Source organism: Macrobrachium nipponense, chromosome 31 (assembly GCF_015104395.2).
Source record: "Macrobrachium nipponense isolate FS-2020 chromosome 31, ASM1510439v2, whole genome shotgun sequence".
Lineage (NCBI taxonomy): Eukaryota > Metazoa > Arthropoda > Malacostraca > Decapoda > Palaemonidae > Macrobrachium > Macrobrachium nipponense.
Window position 1 is genome coordinate 45,787,457 of NC_061093.1, and position 21,427 is coordinate 45,808,883.

Below are 21,427 nucleotides of genomic sequence, written 5' to 3' on the forward strand. Positions count from 1 at the left end.
TTTGCCAGGGACGAACACCCCTCCTCTCTAGATATTGCACGCCAGTTCAAAATGGAATGTCTGTCTGGTGCCTACTTGGTAAACACTGCTTGCAATTTGTGCTGAACATGTGTCCATGATTTAGTTTTAGTGTATTTTAGGACGCAAAATGACTGCTTTTGTTATGTGAGTGACAAAACTGGATGTGAAAGAGACAAAAAACAAAAATTATATTTAACTTAAAGTTAATTAACAGATGAAAACTTGACACTTTTAGCTTTTAAATGGTACTAGTTCAATCATGCTACCACTTGTAGTTCATGATATAAGAGTTCAATGTGATATAGACTTTTGAAACACCCTATATACTGAAGTTTTTCATTTTATTAAGTGTACCATTGTTCGAAAGTCATATGTTTTGGCTCAATTCTTAGTGTTCCTCTTTAGCAATTTTACTTTAGACTCATGTAAAGAAAAGAAATGCATACTGTGAAGGATGTAAAACTTACCAAAATACAGTAGTATAATTGCAATATTAGAGTAATCTTGAATTGATGAATCACTATGAAAAATACTAACTGATTTGAAAATTTGTCATACTCTGTTTTACTGGAATTTTTCTTATTTTAACATTCATTGGTTTATGAAGGAGCATAAATTAAAATTGATTATTGCATTGAGGGTTGTAATAATCTTTCTCTTATATTAGATAATCTCATAATATTTTATTTGTGACATTTTTCAGTGATGCAGATAGTCCTGTGCAGCTTTTGGACAAACGGTTACAGGAACTGAAGCCAAAAAGTGCTCAAAGAGTGCTAAATTTTGAGCAACCATTGAAACATGAGGTTTGTTGCTGTCTGTGTTGTACTTTTGTTAATTATGGAGTGTATATTTATAATGTTATGTTTGCATTGCATCATAAATAGATTATGTGTAAGCTTCTTACCACAATAGTCAAAAATTAAAATTTTGGTGGAAGAGGTGCCATTGTTAATGTAGGTGAAAGGGACCTGCCACTTTTGGGGACACCAGGTACTTCATCACTTATGTATTTTTGCATTTACTAATTTTGTTTAATATCATTTAATCTTATTAAACTTAATACAGTATTAATCATCAATTTTCATACATTCAACTTCCCTGTCAGATATATACTTAGCTATAGACTCCGTCGTCCCCGACAGAAATTCGAATTTCGCGGCACACGCTACAGTTAGGTAGGTCAAGTGATCTACCGTCCCGCCGCTGGGTGGTAGGAATAGGAACCATTACCTTCTAGAACCAGATTTTCTCTGTCGGTTGGAATGTAAACATACGTTTGCGGTTCCTCCTGACTTGATTTTCGTGTTTCATCGTCATCGATCTTCTGGGCTGTCTTTTGAACTACCGAAATTATCGGTAGACACTCACATACTTTACAAGAATGGGAATTATTAATATTTATTCATTATTACATGTAATAAAGGTTACAACTTTTTTGAGGAAATATTAAACTCTAATTTCCTACTTTAGGAAGTCAGAAAAGCATATAACTAGATACGCTTACTTTAGAAGCTTTAATAGCGTTTGTGCTAACGAGCAGTTAGAGTATTAGCAGTACTAGTAGTTGTTGCATCTTCATCACCTTCTTACTCCACAGAAACTACAAATTTATATATGCAAATTTGAAGATAATGGATGTAGCTCAAAATGCGAGCTCTTAAAAGTTAAGAAGTGAATATAGTGTTCCCCATTGAAGTGGAGGGTGCGTCTGATCGGCTCTGTCTCACTCCCAGGTCTAGACCTCTTCCAAACTCACAAGCCCAGAGGAGAAGGAATGTCGAAAGCCGCACAGAGGTTTCAGAGAATCCCCACCGATCAGGCGTCCCCTCGGCAGACTCTGTAGAACGTCCCAGACTGCCAAGTTCGCCATTGGAAAGGCGTCCTAAAATAGTGGAGGGTGAGTTCCGATCGGCTCTGTCTCGCTCTCAGGCCTAGACCTCTTCCAAGCTCACAAGCCCAGAGGAGAAGGAATGTCGAAAACCTTAAGGAGGTTTCAGAGAATCCCCACCGGTCGGGCGTCCCTTCGGCAGGATCTGTAGTAGCGTCCCAGACTGCCAAGGATAGCCGTTGGAAAGGCATCCTAAAACAGTGTTTTTTCGTCATCCGAGTCTTCATCGAAAGGAAAATAGGGTGGAGTTCTGACAAGCTGTCGAGACCTTCTAAAAGATCGTGGAAATCGCCAGCTTGGGATTCTAGCCCGGAAAGTTTTCCGGAAGACTATCCACCTGAGAAGAAGAAGAAAGACATTTATTCATTAAATCCTCCTTCCCCTAGATCGGAAACGGAGAAAGAAGACGACGCTACGAAGATCCTAGGAGAAAGGCAACAGTAGATATCTTCGTTAATAGAAGTTTGAAGAAGGATCCTCCCAGGAGAAAGGATCGCTTCCTTCCCGTTAAGAAATCCCGTCCGATAGAAGTCTTTGACAGCTCGGACGAGGCGGCCAGGCGCAAATCGCCGACAAGGCGAGAGGATTCTAAAGAGGCGCCTGAAGCGGCTGAAATGAGGCACAAAGCACCTGAAGCGCCTGAAACGAGACGCAAAGAGCCTGAGGCGCCTGAAGCGAGGCGCAAAGCGCCTGAGGCGCCTGAAACGAGGCGCAAAGCTCCTGAAGCGCCTGAAATGAGGCGCAAAGCGCCGGAACTGAGGCGCCTGAAGCGCCTGAAATGAGGCGCAAAGCGCCTGAAGCGAGGCGCAAAGTGCCTGAAGCGCCTGAAGCTATAAACCAGGATCTTCATCGGAGATGGAGTTAGAGCCTGATTCTGCGAAAGGTGAAAGACATTCGAGGCCTTCTCCTGATAAGGACGGGAGTTGTCGCACAGGCGGCCGTCGCCCTTCTCAGGATAGTCTTAATGCAAGTAAAGGCAAGAGCAAGATCGGCTTTTTTCCTGGCGGGGACTCAAGATGTCGCACAGGCGGCCGTAGCCCTTGTCAGGTTAGAATCGGTACTGCTAAAAGCTCTTTACCTTACGAAAGGAGGCGCTCTTCACCTGAATTTCTGTCGGGGACGACGGAGTCTATAGCTAAGTATATATCTGCCAGGTAAGTATGTATGAAACTTTATTGTACAATAACAATATCATATTAATATTTGAAAATTAGTAAATCATTTTGTATCATAAAAATGTATTTAGTCTTGAAAATAACATCAAACTACACTAATTAGTGAATATTTATTTTTATGATAGAAAAAAAGGATTTTGACAAAGGAAAAATCTATTTCTGGGTGAGAACCTGTGTCGCCCAGTGAAGTGCTCCTTATAGCACTCATTTCTAAGTATAAATAATTGCTAAATACTATACAAGAGAAAAGCTTTATGGAATGCAAAGGTTACTACCCTTGGCTCGCTCACCATCATAGGGCGTCGGTATAATATCTGGGGCGAGTGAAAGCCACTACCAGAGGTCCTCTGCCAATTAGACATCTCCTTTCTCAAATTCCTCTGCTTTAGAGAGGGGCCGTCGCAACGGCCATCTACCGCCCGCTACTGCTACTACTAATGGCCTGCCCGAACATTCCTGAAATACGCACCCAAGCTTGGGCCAGCTCAGGGTGAGGAAAGAAGAGGGGGATGGGTTCACTGGGCGCCACAGGTTCTCACCCAGAAATAGATTTTTCTTTTGTCAAAATCCTTTTTCTGGGCTCGACCTGTGTCGCGTCAGTGAAATCATAACAGAGAATTGGCCACACAAGCTTGGCAGATAGAGTGTAAATAAAATTCTGAAAAGAGAAATAAAATTTTATTTCATTGTTAATGCTTTTAATTAAGCCCCTTATCAAAAATATATCTTAAAATTATGACATCACAATAGGAATTATAAAACTGTACAAGACTATACCACCACCTAAGAGTACAATGGTTAATATATACAAAATAAACTTTATAACTATGTACAATACAGGAGTGGACTGATATGCAATCCACTCCAGGGCGAAAGGTAAAAGGTAGGGATTACAAGCGAGGCAGGTAGGAGAGGAAAGTACTAAAAGGTAGTTGTTAACAATTTAAGAATAGTAAATAACCATTAAATAACTAGGCAGAATTAGGGGAAACAATGTTCCCTGCTGCCACTGTCGAATATTTAAGGGCCTCTATAAAGATTTTAGATAGTGGCGTCTAAATACTGTCGTAGATTTCCAACCTGTATATTTTTTAAGGTCATCAAAATTCATATGATAAAAGTAATTAACTGAGGTAGCTACTGCCCGGATATACTGTACCTGGAGAACTGAATCCGGATTGGCTTGTTTAATGAAATAAAGAGTTTGCTGTCTGATGGCCTTTAGGGAAATGGTTCCACCATTCTCTCTAATAAATAGGGGGCCCGAAGACTTTTTTAGAAGTTCTGTTCAGATAGGTTTTGAAAGTATTTACAGGGCAGAGAGATAGATCTTGTGGAAGAGGGACAATCTTCCACGGAGACCACCTATTCTGTGGGTCTTCGTTCTTTGCCAAGAATTTTCAATCTGGGGAGAGCAGAACTTCTCCAGACGGGAGGAAATCAGTATGGTCTGGTTCTCTTGAGAGAACCAACAGTTCAGATATTCTGGCTCCAGGCCAGACTAACCAAGAATAATGTTTTTCTGAGAAGGGTTATATATGAGCATGATTCATTATCAGTGTCTGAAGCTAGCCTGAGTACATCATTTAAAAACCAGGAGACCGTGTGAGGACGGTCTACCGGTCTCAGCCTAGCACACGCTCTCGGGATAGACGAAAAGTACGAATCTGTTAAATCAATGTTAAAGCCAAACTGAAATATCGTTCTTAAGGCGGATTTAGTTGTAGTAATGGTACTAGCTGCTAGACCTTTTTCAAACAAAGTTCTAAAAAATGAAATTGCCAGATTTGTAATCATTGTCTGAACCTCTGAGTCTTTTAGAAAGGTGGCTAACTTTCTCACTACCGAATCATACTGCCGTAGTGTCGATTCTCTTTTGTCTGATTCTAGGAACAAAGTGTTTAATGGGTCAATATTGGCATCCCTTTGTGCCGCAAACTTCATGAAGTCCATAAAGTAGGGCATTCTGAATTCTTGAGGAAGCTGACACAGTCCGCGTTTGTACTACTTGAGTCAGCCTCGGGTTGGGAATCCGCTTGGGGCGGAGTCTCAACTCTACTAGAAGAGGAAACCAATTGCTTTTCGGCCAGTTGGGTGCTACCAGAGCTATCTTTCCTTTGAAAGATCTGAGTTTGTTTAGAACCTTCATTAAGAGGTGTATTGGTGGAAATAGGTAAATCCTCTGCCATTTGTTCCAGTCTATGGACATTGCATCTGTGGTGTGAGCCAGAGGGTCTAAATTGGGAGCCACATAACACGGTAGTTTGTGGTTGGATTCCGTGGCAAACAGGTCTACCTGAAGGCCCGAAATTTGTCGGCAAATCCAAATGAAAGACCTTACATTCAGAGACCATTCTGACTCCAGCGGAGTTGTTCTGGACAGTGCGTCCGCGATAACATTCCGTACTGTCAGGTGAGTGGCTGACAGGTGCCAGTGGTATTTCGCTGCTAGCAAAAAGATTGCTATCATCACATGGTTTATGTGGCTCGACTTGGAACCTCCTCTGTTTATGCAGTGAACTATTACTACACTGTCCAAGACTAGTCTGATGTGAATTTTCTGGCCGGAGTTAGTCGTTTCAGTGTCAGAAATACAGCCATGGCTTCTAGTACATTGATATAGAGCTGGCGGAATGTTATCGACCATGTCCCTTGAACCTTCTCGTACTGAGAATAACCTCCCCAACCGCTTAGTGAGGCGTCCGTGTGGACTACTAAAGCCGGCGGAGGGAATCGTATCGATACCGACTTTGCCAGGCTCGTGACTTTCGTCCATGGACGAAGTCTCTTCTGTAATATCTGGGGAATCCGGGAGATTTTGTCCCTGAGCTTCCTGCTGGCTCTTGTTCGCCACACCCGGTTGATGTCCTTCAGTTTGGCTTTCAACAGAACGTCTGTTAATGAAGCAAACTGAAGTGAACCTAGGACTCTTTCTTGGGTCCTCCGAGACGCCTGCTTGTTTTTGAGGAATCGTCTCGTAGCTTTCGCTATCTCTCTGCGCTTCTCCGGCAGGATAGATAGCTTGTGTGTGGTCAGGTCCCATTGTATTCCCAACCATTGAAAGCGTGACGCCGGAACAAGGCGGGACTTTTTGTTGTTTATCTGGAATCCCAGATATTCTAGAAATTGTATTACTTTGGCTGTTGCTCTGCGACATTCCTTGTCGCTGGTTGCCCAAATGAGCCAGTCGTCTAGATAAGCTACCAGCATTATTCCTTGGGCTCTTAGTTCCTGCACTACTGTCTCTGCTATATTTGTAAATATTCTGGGCGCTATATTGAGCCCGAATGGCATGACCTTGAAGGCGTAAGCCTGGTTTCCTAGTTTTAAGCCTAGGAAAGGAGAAAAATGCGTTGCTACCGGAACATGATAGTAAGCATCTGTAAGATCTATAGAGGTGGTGACGGCCCCACGGGGAAGTAAGGTCCGCACCTGCGAGACGATTAGCATGCGGAACTTGTCACATTGAATGTATAAATTGAGATGGGACAAGTCCAGAATTATTCTTCATTTGTCCAAGTCCTTTTTTGGAACGCTGAACAAGCGCGCTTCAAATTTCAGGTGTTTGACTTTCTTTATTATCTTCTTTTGAAGAAGGTCTTTGGCGTAGTCTAATAGGTCCACCGTTGGAATTTGTTAAAAACTGGTTGGTGGAGGAGGCCCTTTTATCCAACTCCACCCCAGACCTTTCGATATTATACTGTGGGCCCACGTGCTGAACTTCCAACAGTCCCGTAAGAGGTAGATCCTCCCTCCTACCTGGGAATTCTCACTGGCTAGATGAGGGCCTACCTCCTCGGCTTCCTCGAAAACCTCTTCCTCTAGCCGAGGCTCTTGCGCCGGCTCTGTGCCAGAAGGCCCCTCGTGCTCTGCTACCCCTTGCAAATCTATTATAGCCTTGAAACGCCCCTTGTGATTCATAGGTGTTGAAGGCCGGGGATGTGACAAATGTAGCCGAACTCTGGGGTTGCTGAGACGGCTGGCTCTGCAACAAGACAAATTGTTGCTGTTGCTGCGGTTGAGCCTTTGATGTGGAAGGCTGACTAAGCTGGGCAACAGGGACTGCTTGTACCACTGCTTGGGATTGGGAGGTCTGAAAGGACTGGAACTTCCTAGGCCTCTTTCTACCTTTGGGATGCACTCCGGAGGGTTCAAATTTCCTCTTTGAGATAAGACCCCAGTGGACTTGTAGGTTCTGGTTAGCCCTGGCCGCTTCCCCGAGAACACTTATTCACCATGCTATCAGGGAATAGGTTGGCTTCCCACATTGGGGCTTTAATGAGCCTGTTGGGCTCATTTCTGATGGAAGCATCGGCTAAGACATGCTTCCTGCAGTTCCGTCTGGCTACGGCGAAGTCGTATACATCACATTGAAGGGTCTGTAATAGAGACTTCGTTAAGACCTTGAATAGAGACTCCTCAGCATAGACAAGGGCTATCATCTCTGCTGTAGTAACTGAGTTGATGGACCTGTTCAGTCTACATTTTGCCTCATATTCTGCCTTGATCATAGCCTCCGGAATCCTGGGTAGGCGCTCACTGAACTGAGCGGAAGCACAGTCTGGGTTGAGTTTACCCACTGTGAATGTTACTGGGGCATCCACTCAGCACTCCAGGTCTCCAGGGAAGAGCAGAGAGGTAAGATCTGTCTCCCTGAGCTGAGGCATTGGTTTTTCATCCATTGCCGCCTGCAGGGTTAACTTCACGACCTTTGATGTACAAGTCGTCCCCAACTATGAACATGGTGTAGGAGCCTTTATGTGGTGTCAACTTAGTGTTGACACACTCCCAATCTGATAAGGTACGAACCCATGCCGATTGGGCTTGGTCCCTCGGGTAGATTACCGTCTCCTTCAGGACCTTATCGACCCTTACCAATGCTTCCTCCGTTAGCCGGGCGTACCCCGGGAAGGGGAATTGGAGGCCCAGTGGGAAGAACTCATAGTCTTCCACTGGCCGGGTCTCACAACCCTTGATCGTCAACATGCCTTCGGAAAAGGGAGTATGGACTGCAAGCTGCCATGGGTTGCTGTTGACAAATGGCGGGAGCTTGGATGCGTCTGGCACCACAAAGGATTGTTGTGTATGTCCTGACTGGTGGAGTTCCGCTATCAAGCTCTCCTGGTTTTGAAGCCTTTGAGTCAGGGACTGTATAGACTGTCCCGACGTCTCTAGACTCGATACGAGCTGAGAGGACATTTCTTGGAACTTAGTCTGAACCAAGTTGCCCATCTCCTGCATAAGCAGGCTCGAGAAGGTCGCCAGGTCAAAGCCGGACTCCATTGGTCTGGCTCTGGGACCTTCAGCTCTCGACCCCTGGAGCGGGGGAGTAGCTTTAGCCGAGTCCGCCACCGCTTGGGAGCTAATGACGAACTGGCGGAGCTCGTCTTGGAAGGCTTAGCAGGCTTAGTAGCCTTCAGTAAAGACTTCTTCTTAATGGTTTTTACTGTAGGAATTACTGAGCACGACCTATCCCTACAGTTCGTGGACTTCCCAGTAAATCCCTGGAAGGATGAAGAGGAAGACTGAGATGGACTAAATGAAGGAACTTTAGTCCGGAGGCTACCTGCCTCACTTACCTCCCTACCTTGTCCCTGGGTGTCGATGACCATTGGTTCTTGTTCCAGGCTGATGGCTGCAACATTCTCCAAGACCTCCTTGCCTAGTCCCTCCTGTTCTTCCGGTAAGACCTGGGTTTCCTCGCGGATCTTGGCTATGATAGGGGCCGCCACTTCCGCCGCTACAGCTGCCGACATCTTAGCATTGGGATACAGGAGGGAGTACATCTCCTCCGACAGCATGTAGGGTTGCTTGGACTTGACGTTCCTGCCAAATCTGCCTACCCAGATCTTGAGGGTTGCTAATGAGGAGGCCTTGAGGGCCTGAGAAGTCTGTAAGAGATAGTCAAATCAGGTCCTCTTGTTTAGGTTAGCTTGATTATTGATCAATATAGTTAGATATAATTCCATATAATCCTCAGAGTAACATTTAAGTGAAATGGTACTTACCGACTCGTTAGTAAGGTCGCTTACGAGGGCGTAACACACCTCGCAGCCATCAGGATGCCACACCAGAAGGTCATCTACCTGGACTGCACACCCGGGATGAGATCTGCAGACCTCATGCCTGCACGGTTGCTGGAGAACTGCCGTACATGCAATCTCCTGACAGCGTACCATCTGTAAATTTAATTGATACATGAGTATCGTTAAGTAGACCCGCCGGAGTTGGATCCGGCGATATGCATGCTTGTTTATTCACTAACAATACGTAATTAAACCTCCTAATGTCCCCTCGTGCTCCAAATCTATAATCTCACTCTCGCCTTAGGTATGACTAGCAAAGTTGGCTTGGTACAAGCAGAACAGGGAAAAGGTAAACCTGGCCTGAGTCCGATCACACCGGAGTAGCAGTTCCCAATCTTCTGGGAGCGCTTCTCTTAGCCCCACTCTGCCCCCACCGGAGTGGGAAGCGGAAGTTACCGGCAGAGAGTACTGAGAAAAGGAGCGGCGGGAACCTTAGTACTGTGGTACCTTGACATACGAAAGGCTCAACTTATGAAAAACTCGAGATACGAAAGGTTGTTGCTGTAAAGTCCCGAGATTCGCCCGGACCACCGAGAACAATTTTAAAACTCCCTCGCCGCCAGCTGAGTAAACTCGCCACCATCCTCCCGCGCTCCCATTCGTTCCTGATGCTAGTCACCCATAAGATCCTGCTCTCCTATTGGTCAGCATCTACCCCTTGTGCTTTAAGTATTCTATTGGTAAAAGGATGCTGTAAATTGAAAAACTTATTCATGCAACACATTTAATAAAAAAAAACATTAGTTAAAGATAGAATAAAGAATAGAAATGAATGGTTATTATACTGTTTGGTAGTTTCAGTAGTTGAAGAGAGATAATGAAAATTTATGGCTTACTGTGTAAAGTGATTGATTGGCGATCGTTTGGTACTCGTAAGTGCTGGATGTAAACAGAAATTTGGAAGCTTTTTTTTTTTTTTTTTCTTTTTTTTATTATAGTTAATGGTTTCTTAATAATTATTTGAAATGAGTTTATGCAATACATTTAATAAAAAAAATTGTGAATTAGATATCATAAAATATAAAATAAATCAGACTGCCAACAAATACGTATTTTCTGGGCTTGACCTGTGTCGGCCTGTGAAATGGTTCCTTTGATACTATTTCTGAAGAATAAATATTGCTATTCATCCTAGAGAAAAAAGAAACAATATAATGCCAAGATAAAATGGCTCGCTCACTTCTTATAGAAGTGTCGGTATAGTAAGGAGCGAGTGGAATCACTACCAGAGGTCCCTTGCCATTTAGCTTCTTCCTTCGACAAAACCCCGAACTACGGAGGAGCCGTGCTACAGCTCCCGGTCTACTACTACCGTGAGCGCCTCCGACGCCTGAGACGTCATTCCTTCGATAGCGCGCGTTACACCAAACGTTAAAATTTTTTCGGTGCTGTGTTTCGCTCTATTTGGATTTATTTGGATTTATTTTCAAGATGTCTTCAACTTCTGCTTCTAAGTTAAGTACTGTTTGGGGTTACTGATCTCATTTTATGATGATCTTCGTGTTTTATACATATTCGGAGCCTTATCGGCCGGTATGCCCCTCGACCGCATGGCGGTACGGGTTATCTCTTTCGGTCTTCCATACCGTTAGAGATTTCCCTTTTTCTCCAGTACTTTAGATATGGTTACTTATACATAGTCTCTATATCTTTTATGCAGTTAGTTTTTTAGTTAGGCCTCCACGGGGGGGCACGCTCCGACCGCACGTTTCGGACCTTAGTCTAGCTACGCCTTACATTGTTAGGAGTTTTATCAGTCACGATTGAGAGTCATATCATCTTAATTATTCTGATGTTTTCTCTCTTTCCTTCTCTAGTTCCTGATTACCTTTAATAATATTAGGTATACTAGAGGTTGGCTAACATACACCATGCTTCGGTATGGCGATTAGCTTCCCTGTTATAATTTATTTTACCGTTAAGTTAGGCTTTCATACCCCAATTGTCGATTGGTGATTAGCCTGCCCCCCGTTTTCTTGAACTAGAGGTTAAATTAGGCTAACATACCCCTTTCTTCGGATCGGCGATTAACCTAATTTTCTGTTTGCTTAGCTTCGTGTTCCCCGTGTTAGTCTAGCTTTAAGATATCGCTTTAATTTTATTTGATTGATTATTATAAATAATCCTATTTATATCAGTGATATTGATGTTGTTCCGACGGTTCTTCCCCACCTCGTATCTTTCACCTGGCTGGGAAGACCACCGGTTTATCACGGTGAGCCACCCGGTTACGGGGTCCCCCTCCCGTCCCCCCCTTCCCCCCCCTCCATACATTGCCATCCACGTCGATGGGTGATGACTCGTTTCTCACAGCTAGCGTCCGAGTCTGCATGAGAGGGGTGACTCACGGGACTGGTGGGGATCTCCCCTCCCCTACTGGTACTCTCACTCGTCACGTGCCTCGGGGGCTCGGGTACCCTACTCCTCCCCCCCTTCTTCTCTCCGTCCTTTAACTGGCCGCTCAGGGGGGAGGGCTTCCCCTACCCCACATTCTTCCCTACTCTTTCCCCCTCAGTTCAGTCCGGCAGGTGTCTATCCGCCGCTACCGAACATAGAGAGGGGGGGAGGGAACCACTGGGTTTCCTATCCACTTAGGATAGTTCACACGAGCACTTACTGATATAAGGGGTTTTTATTTTGTTTTATTTTGTGTTATTTAATGTTTAGAATCTTTTGCGTTACTCCGGGGGGTTTTTTTATTTCCGCCTCTCGTACTATCCCTTGCTTCGTTAGAAGTTTGACATTGCTCACTCAATATTAATTAACTCCGGGCCATACGGAGAACTCCGGGCCCTACGGAGTCTATTTTTAGTCATATGACAAGTGAGCTTAGGCGGAGGCAGAGACTTTCTTCCCCCTCGTAATTTTTCTACGTAATATTCATACGTAGATCTCTATCCGGTCGGTCCTACTCCGGCACCCACGGATAGTTTTGCATATTATTCCACCGGAGGTTGTCATTGGTACTCATGTATCCTTTGACTTACAGATGTTGTGCCAGGAGATTGGGTGCAGTGCCATCCTCCAAGACCTGTGCGGCCATATAGTATGCCGTTCTCATGCAGGATGTGCAGTGAAAGTGGAGGATTTTATCGTTTGGCATCATGAAGCTTGCCAAACCTGCTACTTGCTAGTAGGAGATGCCTCACTAGTAGTAAGTTTCTTAGCACTTTCTTCATTCATTCGTCACCTGGAATACTTGTTGTTATATATACCTTTCACATATGAGACACATATTCATATAATCTCAACACAACAGACAATTCCTCCCCTATCCTCTCCCTAACTCTAGACCCTTTTTTACAGGGTTCTGATGAAGAAAAGAAGAAAGCTTTGTCGACTCTCAAAGCTTGGGTAGGGGGTTTTGGCCGGAATTCTAAGGGCCCGCCCCTACATTCTTACCCAGGATATGGCGGACCTAATATTCCCAGGAGCCAAGAAAGGATCATTGGTGGAACCCGATAGCGGCCGCCCCTTTGCTGGCCGACCTTCAAGTCATGATCTCCCTAACAGGAGGGGGATTTCCCAGAGGACGTTGCAGAAGACGTTGCGGCAATGAACCTCGACGTTGAACCCATGGCTATTGACTCCATGGGTACAGGTAAGGTGTAGTAGGGGCAGCTCCTGTGGGTTCTCAGGGCCCTTTCCTGAATTCCCTTTCTCCATCACCTTCTACTGATCCTTCTACTTCCACTTCTTTCCGGGGCTTCACTGAAGAGCAGCGGTCCTGTCCGTCCTAAGGCTACTTCAGTGATCCCCAAGGCTAAGATGACCGAGGAGAAACTTAAAAAGTCTCTCCCCAAGAAATCGGTCATCCTGACAGACACTATAACTCCGGCTCACTCACCGGATCAGTTAGGTCAAGGGAGGCCTCTTCCTCTGCGTCGAGGTCCCCCAAACATAGATCACGTAAGGATCGAGCTCAAGTCCCTCTTTTTGATCCCGAATCCTTTTCGGCTAATATTCTGGAGCAGGTGGAGTGATCGTAGGGGCCTTGGTTGACAACAAGGTCGGCTCGGTGCTCTCCCAGCTCTCCAGTTCTGTTACGTCTTCCGGCCAGTCGATCCAATCGCTGGCGGAAACGGCTGGCCGCTCAGGAGAATGCCATCGCCGGGATCCAAACCTCGATTGCGGCAGGTTCCCCTCTATCTGTGCCACCTTCTCCTCTTCCAATGCCAGATTCCAGCCAACTGCCGGAATTCAGGCGGCCAACCCTTGGAGGATCGCTTCGTATGCCCCCGTTTGTCAACGGAATGTTGACAATCGAAGGCATAGGAACTCGAAGGCGTGAGGACTTTGAGTTCCACCCCAGAGACCTTCAACCACCATTCATTGGCTACGTCCGACTAACGGAAGCAGCGATGATGAGAGAGGACAAGGTTCCCAAGGAAACAGTGATCCTTCCGAGGGAACAGGCACAGCAGACTCTAATGAGAAGTCTGGAAGAATGGGGGTGTGAAAAACACCCGGCAATCCAGCCTTTAGGAGTCCTTTCACCATTTTTACTCCGGTGGAAGGGACTCCGCTACCACTGACCCTTAAGGTAGTGGAAGCAACCTTTCAGGCCGCCCTGAAAGACGAGCCCCTGCCTCAACTACGAGAGACGGAACCCACCTCTCTCTTAGTCCCAGGCTCCGAGACGTACTTCGAATGGGGCAGTTCCTACTTTCTCAGTATGGAAAACTAAAGGCGGACTGTGCCACCTCTCTCTTTAGTGAGAGACTCCCCAGGTTGTCGGACTCTCTCATCCAGATGGAGTACGACGCCCGGACTAGGCTCGCGAGATCCCTTTCCTCCATGACTATGGCGGAGATGACGGCTCTTGTATACCAACAAGAGCCGTTATTTAAAGTTTTGGCTAAAGGTCTGCTGCACACCATGCAGTGTGACCTTTACGACTTCCTCATAGCCAGGAGAAATTGTAGGAAGCACGTTCTGGCGGAAGCTACTATCCGCCATGAACCGAATAAACTGATTGCTTCCTCAATTTGGGGAACGGACCTCTTTCCAGCACCAGTAGTAGCAGAAGTCCTTCATGAGGCTTCTAAGGTCAACCAGTGCCTCAAAGTCAGGTGGGGACTGGTAGCAAAGCGAGGCAGGAATCTTCTGGTCCTAACCCAAGGAACAAGAAGAAACCAAGGAAGTTCTCTCCTTCCAGCCTTCTCAACAAACGTTGGTTCAGGCAGTCCCAGCATCACAAGGGCAACCATCGTCAAAGGGTCAACAACAATACCTTGTTCTGACCCCTCAGTCCCAGCAATCTCAACCCTCCACTTCCTTTGCGTCTCGCCAGCCTACAATTCCAACTATGAAAGCCAGAACTTTCAGGCTTTCAATAGGTTTGCGAGAGGCAGTAGAGCAAGAGGTGCCTCTCGATTCAGAGGATCCGGCAGGGCTGCTAACAGGGGAAGGAGGTTTTCCGAGGAGCAAGAGGTGGCCGCCCCTCTGGCAAACCAGCAGTGAGAATCCCAAGGTAGGAGGGAGGCTGTACCTCTTCCGCCAGCGGTGGGGGTTCAGCCCTTGGGCTCAAAGTATAGTAACAAAGGGACTAGTTGGAGTTGGCTAGAGGGCCCTCCTCCAACCAACAGATTCTATCAAGCACCAACAACGGAATTGGTAGAGTATACCGAAGACCTCCTTCTCAAAGGAGTAGTCTCAAGAGTCAACAATTTAAATTTCAAGGACGCTTGTTCAGCGTGCCAAAGAAGACTCGGTAAAACCGAAGAATCATCTTAGACTTGTCCCCATCTGAACTTATTCATTCAGTTGCGACAAGTTCAGGATGCTGACCGTTTCGCAGGTACGGACCTTACTTCCCCGTGGGGCCGTCACAACCTCTATAGATCTTACAGATGCCTACTATCATGTTCCCATAGCCAGACACTTCCGTCCATTCCTAGGCTTCAAACTAGGCAACAGATCCTACTCCTTCAGGTAATGCCATTCGGGCTCAACATAGCCCCCAGGATCTTCACCAAATTGGCGGAAGCAGTAGTGCAAGAGCTAAGGAAACAGGGAATAATGTAGTGGCTTATCTGGACGATTGGCTTATTTGGGCAAAGAACCCCAAAGAATGCAAAGAAGCAACGGTCAGAGTGATCAAATTCCTGAACATTTAGGTTTTCAAATAAACAAAACCAAGTCCAGACTAACACCGGAATCTCGATCCAGTGGTTAGGCCTTCAGTGGGACTTACAATCGCACACTCTATCAATTCCGTCGTTGAAAAGGAAAGAAATTGCAAGAGCTACAAAACAATTTCTCAAACGACAACAAACATCCAGGAGATGCCAGGAGAGGATCCTGGCTCACTCCAGTTTGCATCAGTCACAGACGTTCTGCTCAGAGCCAAACTCAAGATATAAACAGAGTATGGCGCTCAAGAGCGAATTGCAGATCACGGACAAACTAGCCTTTATCCCAGCAATCTTACGGAAACGTTCTCCGCCCCTGGACGGAGACAAAGAACCTTTCAAAGCAATTCCTCTACAGTTTTCCCCCCCTCCATCATTAGTGATCCACACAGACGCCTCACTAACAGGGTGGGGAGGATACTCCCAGTACGAAAAAGTTCAAGGAACTTGGTCGTTAACATTCCGCCAGCTACATATCAATGTACTGGAGGCCATGGCAGTATTCCTCACACTGAAACGACTCCGTCCGCCCAAGAACTCTCATTTCAAATTAGTTTCTGGACAGTGCAGTAAGTAGTACACTGCATTCAACAGGGTGGGCGGAATCCAAGTCAAGCCACTTGAACCATGTCATGATAGCCATCTTTCTCTGGCATGCAAACACAAATGGCACCTGTCAGCCACTCACCTGGCAGGAGTCAAGAACGTAGTAAGCAGACCGCTCTATCACGCTCCCTCTCCGTTGGAATCGAATGAGTGGACACTGGACAGGAGTTCATTTTCAATTGGATCAGTCTACAAGTCCCCGGACTCCAAGTAGACCTCTTCGCCACAGAGTCAAACCACAAACTCCCTTGTTACGTGGCACCCAACCTCGATCCTCTAGCATACGCTACGGATGCAATGATCCTCGATTGGAACGAATGGAAGAATATTTACCTCTTCCCTCCGGTGAACCTTCTCATGAAAGTTTTAGACAAACTCAGGACATTCAAAGGCCAAGTAGCTCTGTAGCTCCCAACTGGCCCAAGAGCAATTGGGTTCCCTCTACTCCTAGAGTTAGACTCCGACCACTACGGATTCCCAACCCCAAACTAACCCAGTTAGTGCAAACTCAGACTGTGTCCGCTTCCTCAAGAATTCAGAAAACCCTAACTTTATGGATTTTCTGAAATTCGCAGCCATGAGGAATGCAGAAATTGATCCCCAGAATATCTCATTCTTGGAATCAGATAAAAGAGAATCTACTCTCCGACATATGATTCATCTGTCAAGAACTAGCAGAGTTCCTTAAGTTGTCAAATTCTCAAGTCATGACAACGAACCTAGCCATAACTTTCTTCAGATCATTGTTTGAGAAAGGCTTAGCAGCAAGCACTATCACTACGACCAAATCAGCTCTTAAAAAGATCTTCCAATTTGGTTTTAGCATAGACCTTACGGATTCGTACTTTACGTCCATACCAAAAGCTTGTGCTAGATTAAGACCATCAACGAGACCTAAATCAGTCTCTTGGTTCTTAAAATGATGTCCTCAAACTGGCCTCGGACATTAACAATGACTCTTGCAATTATATATCCCTCCTGAGGAAAACCCTATTCTTATTAAGTTTAGCCTCCGGAGCTAGAATATCAGAACTGTCAGCTTTATCAAGGGAACCAGGCCACATTGAGTTCCTCCCCTCAGGGGAAGTCCTCTTATCCCCAGATCGCCATTTTCTAGCCAAAAATGAAGACCCACAGGACAGATGGTCCTCGTGGAAATCCTACCACTACCTCAAGACATTTCCCTTTGTCCTGTCAACTCATTAAGAGCCTACCTAAGCAGAACAACTCTGAAATCTTCAGGGCCCATTGTTCATTAGGAAGGGAGGTGGTACTTTATCCCTAAAAGGGATCAGGCAACAAATTTTATACTTCATTAAACAGGCCAATCCAGAGTCCTTTCCTTGGGCCCACGATGTTAGGGCGGTGGCCACATCTATTAATTATTTCCAACACATGAATTTTGACGATCTTAAGAAGTATACAGGCTGGAAATCTCCGACAGTTTTCAAACGGCACTACCTAAAACCCTTAGAAGCCCTCAATTTCCAGCAGTGGCAGCTGGAAACACAGTTTCTCCTGATTCTTAATTTTTACTATAACTTCTGGTAGCCTTCCCTTCTACCTGCCCCATTGCACCCTTACTTAGTTTAGTCGCCTCCATGTATTGGGTTACCTTGAGTTTGCTTTTGTTCATCATTCTAATCGGATTCAGTTCCATTCTTTTGTATATATCAACTTATATCTTGTCTTTGCCTAACCTGTATTGTTATTGTTTTGTTGTTAGGCTAACTAATTTTAAGTGATAACCCGTGTTTTAGGGCTTATACTTCCCTTAGGGTAAGACTGTAATTTTAGTTGTTATTATTATACTATTAACCTTACAAGTGTTTAACTTTACCTTTTAATTTATCTGTACTGTTCCTCAAGCTTGGTGTTTGGCATTCTCTGGTACTATTTCACAGGCCGACACAGGTCAAGCCCAGAAAAGGGATTTTGACGAAGGAAAATCTATTTCTGGCAACGACCTGTGTCGCCCTGTGAAACCCCACCCTGTAGTTATGATTATCCTCACCCAGCTTACCCAAAGCTTGGAGGCTATCTTCAGGAATGACGTCTCAGGCGTCGGAGGCGCTCACGGTAGTAGTAGACCGGGAGCTGTAGCACGGCTCCTCCGTAGTTCGGGGTTTTGTCGAAGGAAGAAGCTAAATGGCAAGGGACCTCTGGTAGTGATTCCACTCGCTCCTTACTATACCGACACTTCTATAAGAAGTGAGCGAGCCATTTATCTTGGCATTATATTGTTTCTTTTTTCTCTAGGATGAATAGCAATATTTTATTCTTCAGAAAATAGTATCAAAGGAACCATTTCACATGCAGGGCGACACAGGTCGTTGCCCAGAAATAGATTTTTCCTTCGTCAAAATCCCTTTTTTAGAATTCTTCTGTTTTAATATTACGCTACGTATATGTTTCATTATAGCTGACAGTAACTCGGTATCTCCATTAGGTTATTATTATTATTAATAGGGGTTAGTTTTTCCAGACCTCTGAGTCTCAAGTAGACTCTTCTCGGACTGGTTCTCAGGGATCAATCCTGAGAAAAAAAAAAAAAAATTAGACTTTAGTATTTGAGAAACCCGTCTTATTTAAAAAATTTATGATTTTATTAATTGAAAAATCCCTGCTTTCAGCAAGAATATTTTTCATTTCCGAACTCCGCAGATAAATAGATCTTTGCTGGGTCCAATTTGGGCACTCAACAAGCAAATGCTGTACTGTCATGGGTGTTTGACATCTGTTACATTTCACTGGGTCAGCATGTGGTGTTGACATCAAGTGACCATGTCACTTGTGTGTCCTATACGTAGCCTTGCTAGGATCACCTCTTTTGATCTTTCCTCCTGTGAGGATGTCCTCCATGCATAGACTTCAGTTTTTATATTTTTAAGTTTATTTGTTGTTGGCACCGAGGCCCATTCTTCTTTCCAATCCTGGTAAATCAATGTTTTAACTGATTTTACCCAGTCTGACACTGGGTCATATGAAATTGTTGGAGGGATAGTGCAGGCTAATTTGGCAGCAGAGTCTGCATATTCATTTCCTTTTATTCCCACGTGTGCTGGGATCCAACATATTTCCATTGATATTCCTGATTGGAGGAGTTGATGAATTTTTATTTGAATTTCCTGTACTATTTGGTTTCCTGGTTTATACTGTCTTATTGCATCTATAGCGCTACGTGAGTCACTGAAAATAACAGACACACTTGCTTTTGCCTCAGATATCATATCTAGAGCCATCTGTATGGCTGTGACTTCAGCAGTAAATACTGATGATATTGAAGGTAGGCTTTTTTTACTTAACATATTTTTCGAATATGCAGATGCTCCTACTCCAACATTATTTTTGGAGCCGTCTGTATATATCATAAATTTGTCGCCTTTTCTTCTAATGTGCTCCAAAGCATGTTGGCGGTACATTTCCATACTTGTCATTTGCTTTTTGAGTAGGTAAGTCAGGGAGGTACTTATCTTTACTCTATTTAAAATCCATGGTGGTGGCAATTCCATTGGTGGGTGAAAAATTGGATCCATATTATATATGTTCATTATGTATCTAGCTCTTTTTGGGAAAGAGCTAGTACTATTAACTGCTGTTACTTGATTACAGTTTTGGAAGCAGTAAGCTGCAGGAGACGATCCCGCTTGTATTGAAAGACCTCTTTGTATTGTTATTAAATTACGGTGATGTTTTAAAGGCAAAACACCTGCCTCCACCAAAAGTGAGTTTGTTGGGGACGATCTCCATTAGGTAAAGATAGAATAAAGAATAGAAATGAATGGTTATTATACTGTTTGGTAGTTTCATTAGTTGAGGAGAGATACTAATGAAAATTTATGGCTTACTGTGTCCTAGGAAAAATGATTGTTTGGCGTTTGTTCGGTACTTGTAAGACGGTAAGAGCTGAATGTAAACAATCGATTGGAAGGTTTTTTTTTGTTTATTTGTGTATTATGATTAATTAATAATTATTTGAAATGAGTACATACTGATTATTTATACATTTTATTGGCATATTCCAAGCTTTTAGCTTCTTGGGTTTAGATGTCAGAATCATAGACTAAGCTACAGTAGCAACCGCTAACATAGGCTAGGCTTATTGCTAAGGGACATATGCTAAAGTCCTAATATATGCAGTAAAACTGGGGTTGAACATTACATGCAGTTGAATATTACTCAAGTATGTACAGTATTTTGCCTTTTTGGAGTCATATTTCTTCCGTCGGATTGGCGTCGTAACCCTAGAACGTGTTTTAGGCCTGGAAATATAATTTACTGGGGTGTTTTTGGAGGGCTTGGAACGGATTAGCCATTTTACATGTAAAATGTGGTCTGAGATACGAAAACCTCATGATACGAAGGGCGCCTCGGAACGGATTAATTTCATATCTCGAGGTACTACTGTACGTAGGGTTCCGGTACAGGAATACCCGGCGGGGTGAGTTACCCGCCGTAGTAATACGGACCGGATACATACCCTGGAGATATTAAAACTAAATTCTAAAACTACATATAATGAGCTCTGCTTGTCGTTGCCAACTCTGTAATCCACCTACTCGTTATTGCTATGATTATAGCTTCCGGGGCTGGCCTAATACGAGCAAAACAGGGAAATTAGGTAAAACCTAAGCCTGAGTCTGATCACCTTGGGGAACCGTAACTATTTCAATGTAATAGTAACGAATTCTCTAGCCTAGTCCCGGTCCCACCGGAGTGGGGAGGTAGCAAAAACAGAATAGGGATATGGAAACAGAGTGGCGCAAACATGGTAATCCAAACCTGGCATGTACCATCCCGGCGAGTTAGGTGGCCGGCCATCCCTCGCTGAGGTGGACACCAACCAGAGGTCATACCAGCAGAGTATCATGAGCTGTTCCACTCCTCCAACTACCACCTCCCAACCGAAGTCAACGATCTAGCTGTTGTTACCAGTAGGATAATGTATAGCGAGCCATTACAGCCCCACCGGAGTGGGTCCAGAACGGGAGGGAGATCGCTGAGAGGAGTGACAAGCTCGTGATCGGCTAGCCACGGCGACCGGTCAGGTGGGACGACCCTCCGAGAAGCCGTGAACCAAGGTCTGCCAAAGGGGCAGAAGACTTAGGTCAACTGCCCCAACAATATAAGATAAGGCATACACTACACTTAATAACAGTAGATAAGGAAATATCAGAGGTCCTGACGTGAGAGAGGAGGGGGGGGGGGGGGGGGTGGGGGAGCGGGGTTTGTGAAAGCCCACCTGAGCAGCTAGCCTAACCCTCCAAAATCGGAACCCAATCTGGTCAGGTAGGCCAGGATGGCTCTGTAGGACATCACAAGGAGGCCACTGTAAGGGCTACCTCATCCCTCCAAAATCGAATTTCGATCTGGTCAGGTAAAAAGACTAGCCCAACAGACGTACCAGGAGATAAGACTCTCTGGTACTGACTGAACCACCAAACCAACGAATCAATTTGGTTTAGTTAGCCTAAGCTAAATAAGAAGGATATCGGGATACATTCCTTAGCCTAG

General features: G+C 44.9%; 1 protein-coding gene across 1 annotated transcript in view; it reads left to right on the forward strand.

The window, feature by feature from the left end:
* The window catches only part of LOC135206833 (GON-4-like protein), a 169,722-nt gene that overhangs the window by 94,078 nt on the left and 54,217 nt on the right, over window positions 1-21,427 (forward strand). The window contains 1 exon segment of the mRNA XM_064238322.1: window positions 725-827. Within this exon segment, the coding sequence (XP_064094392.1) occupies window positions 725-827 (103 nt within the window).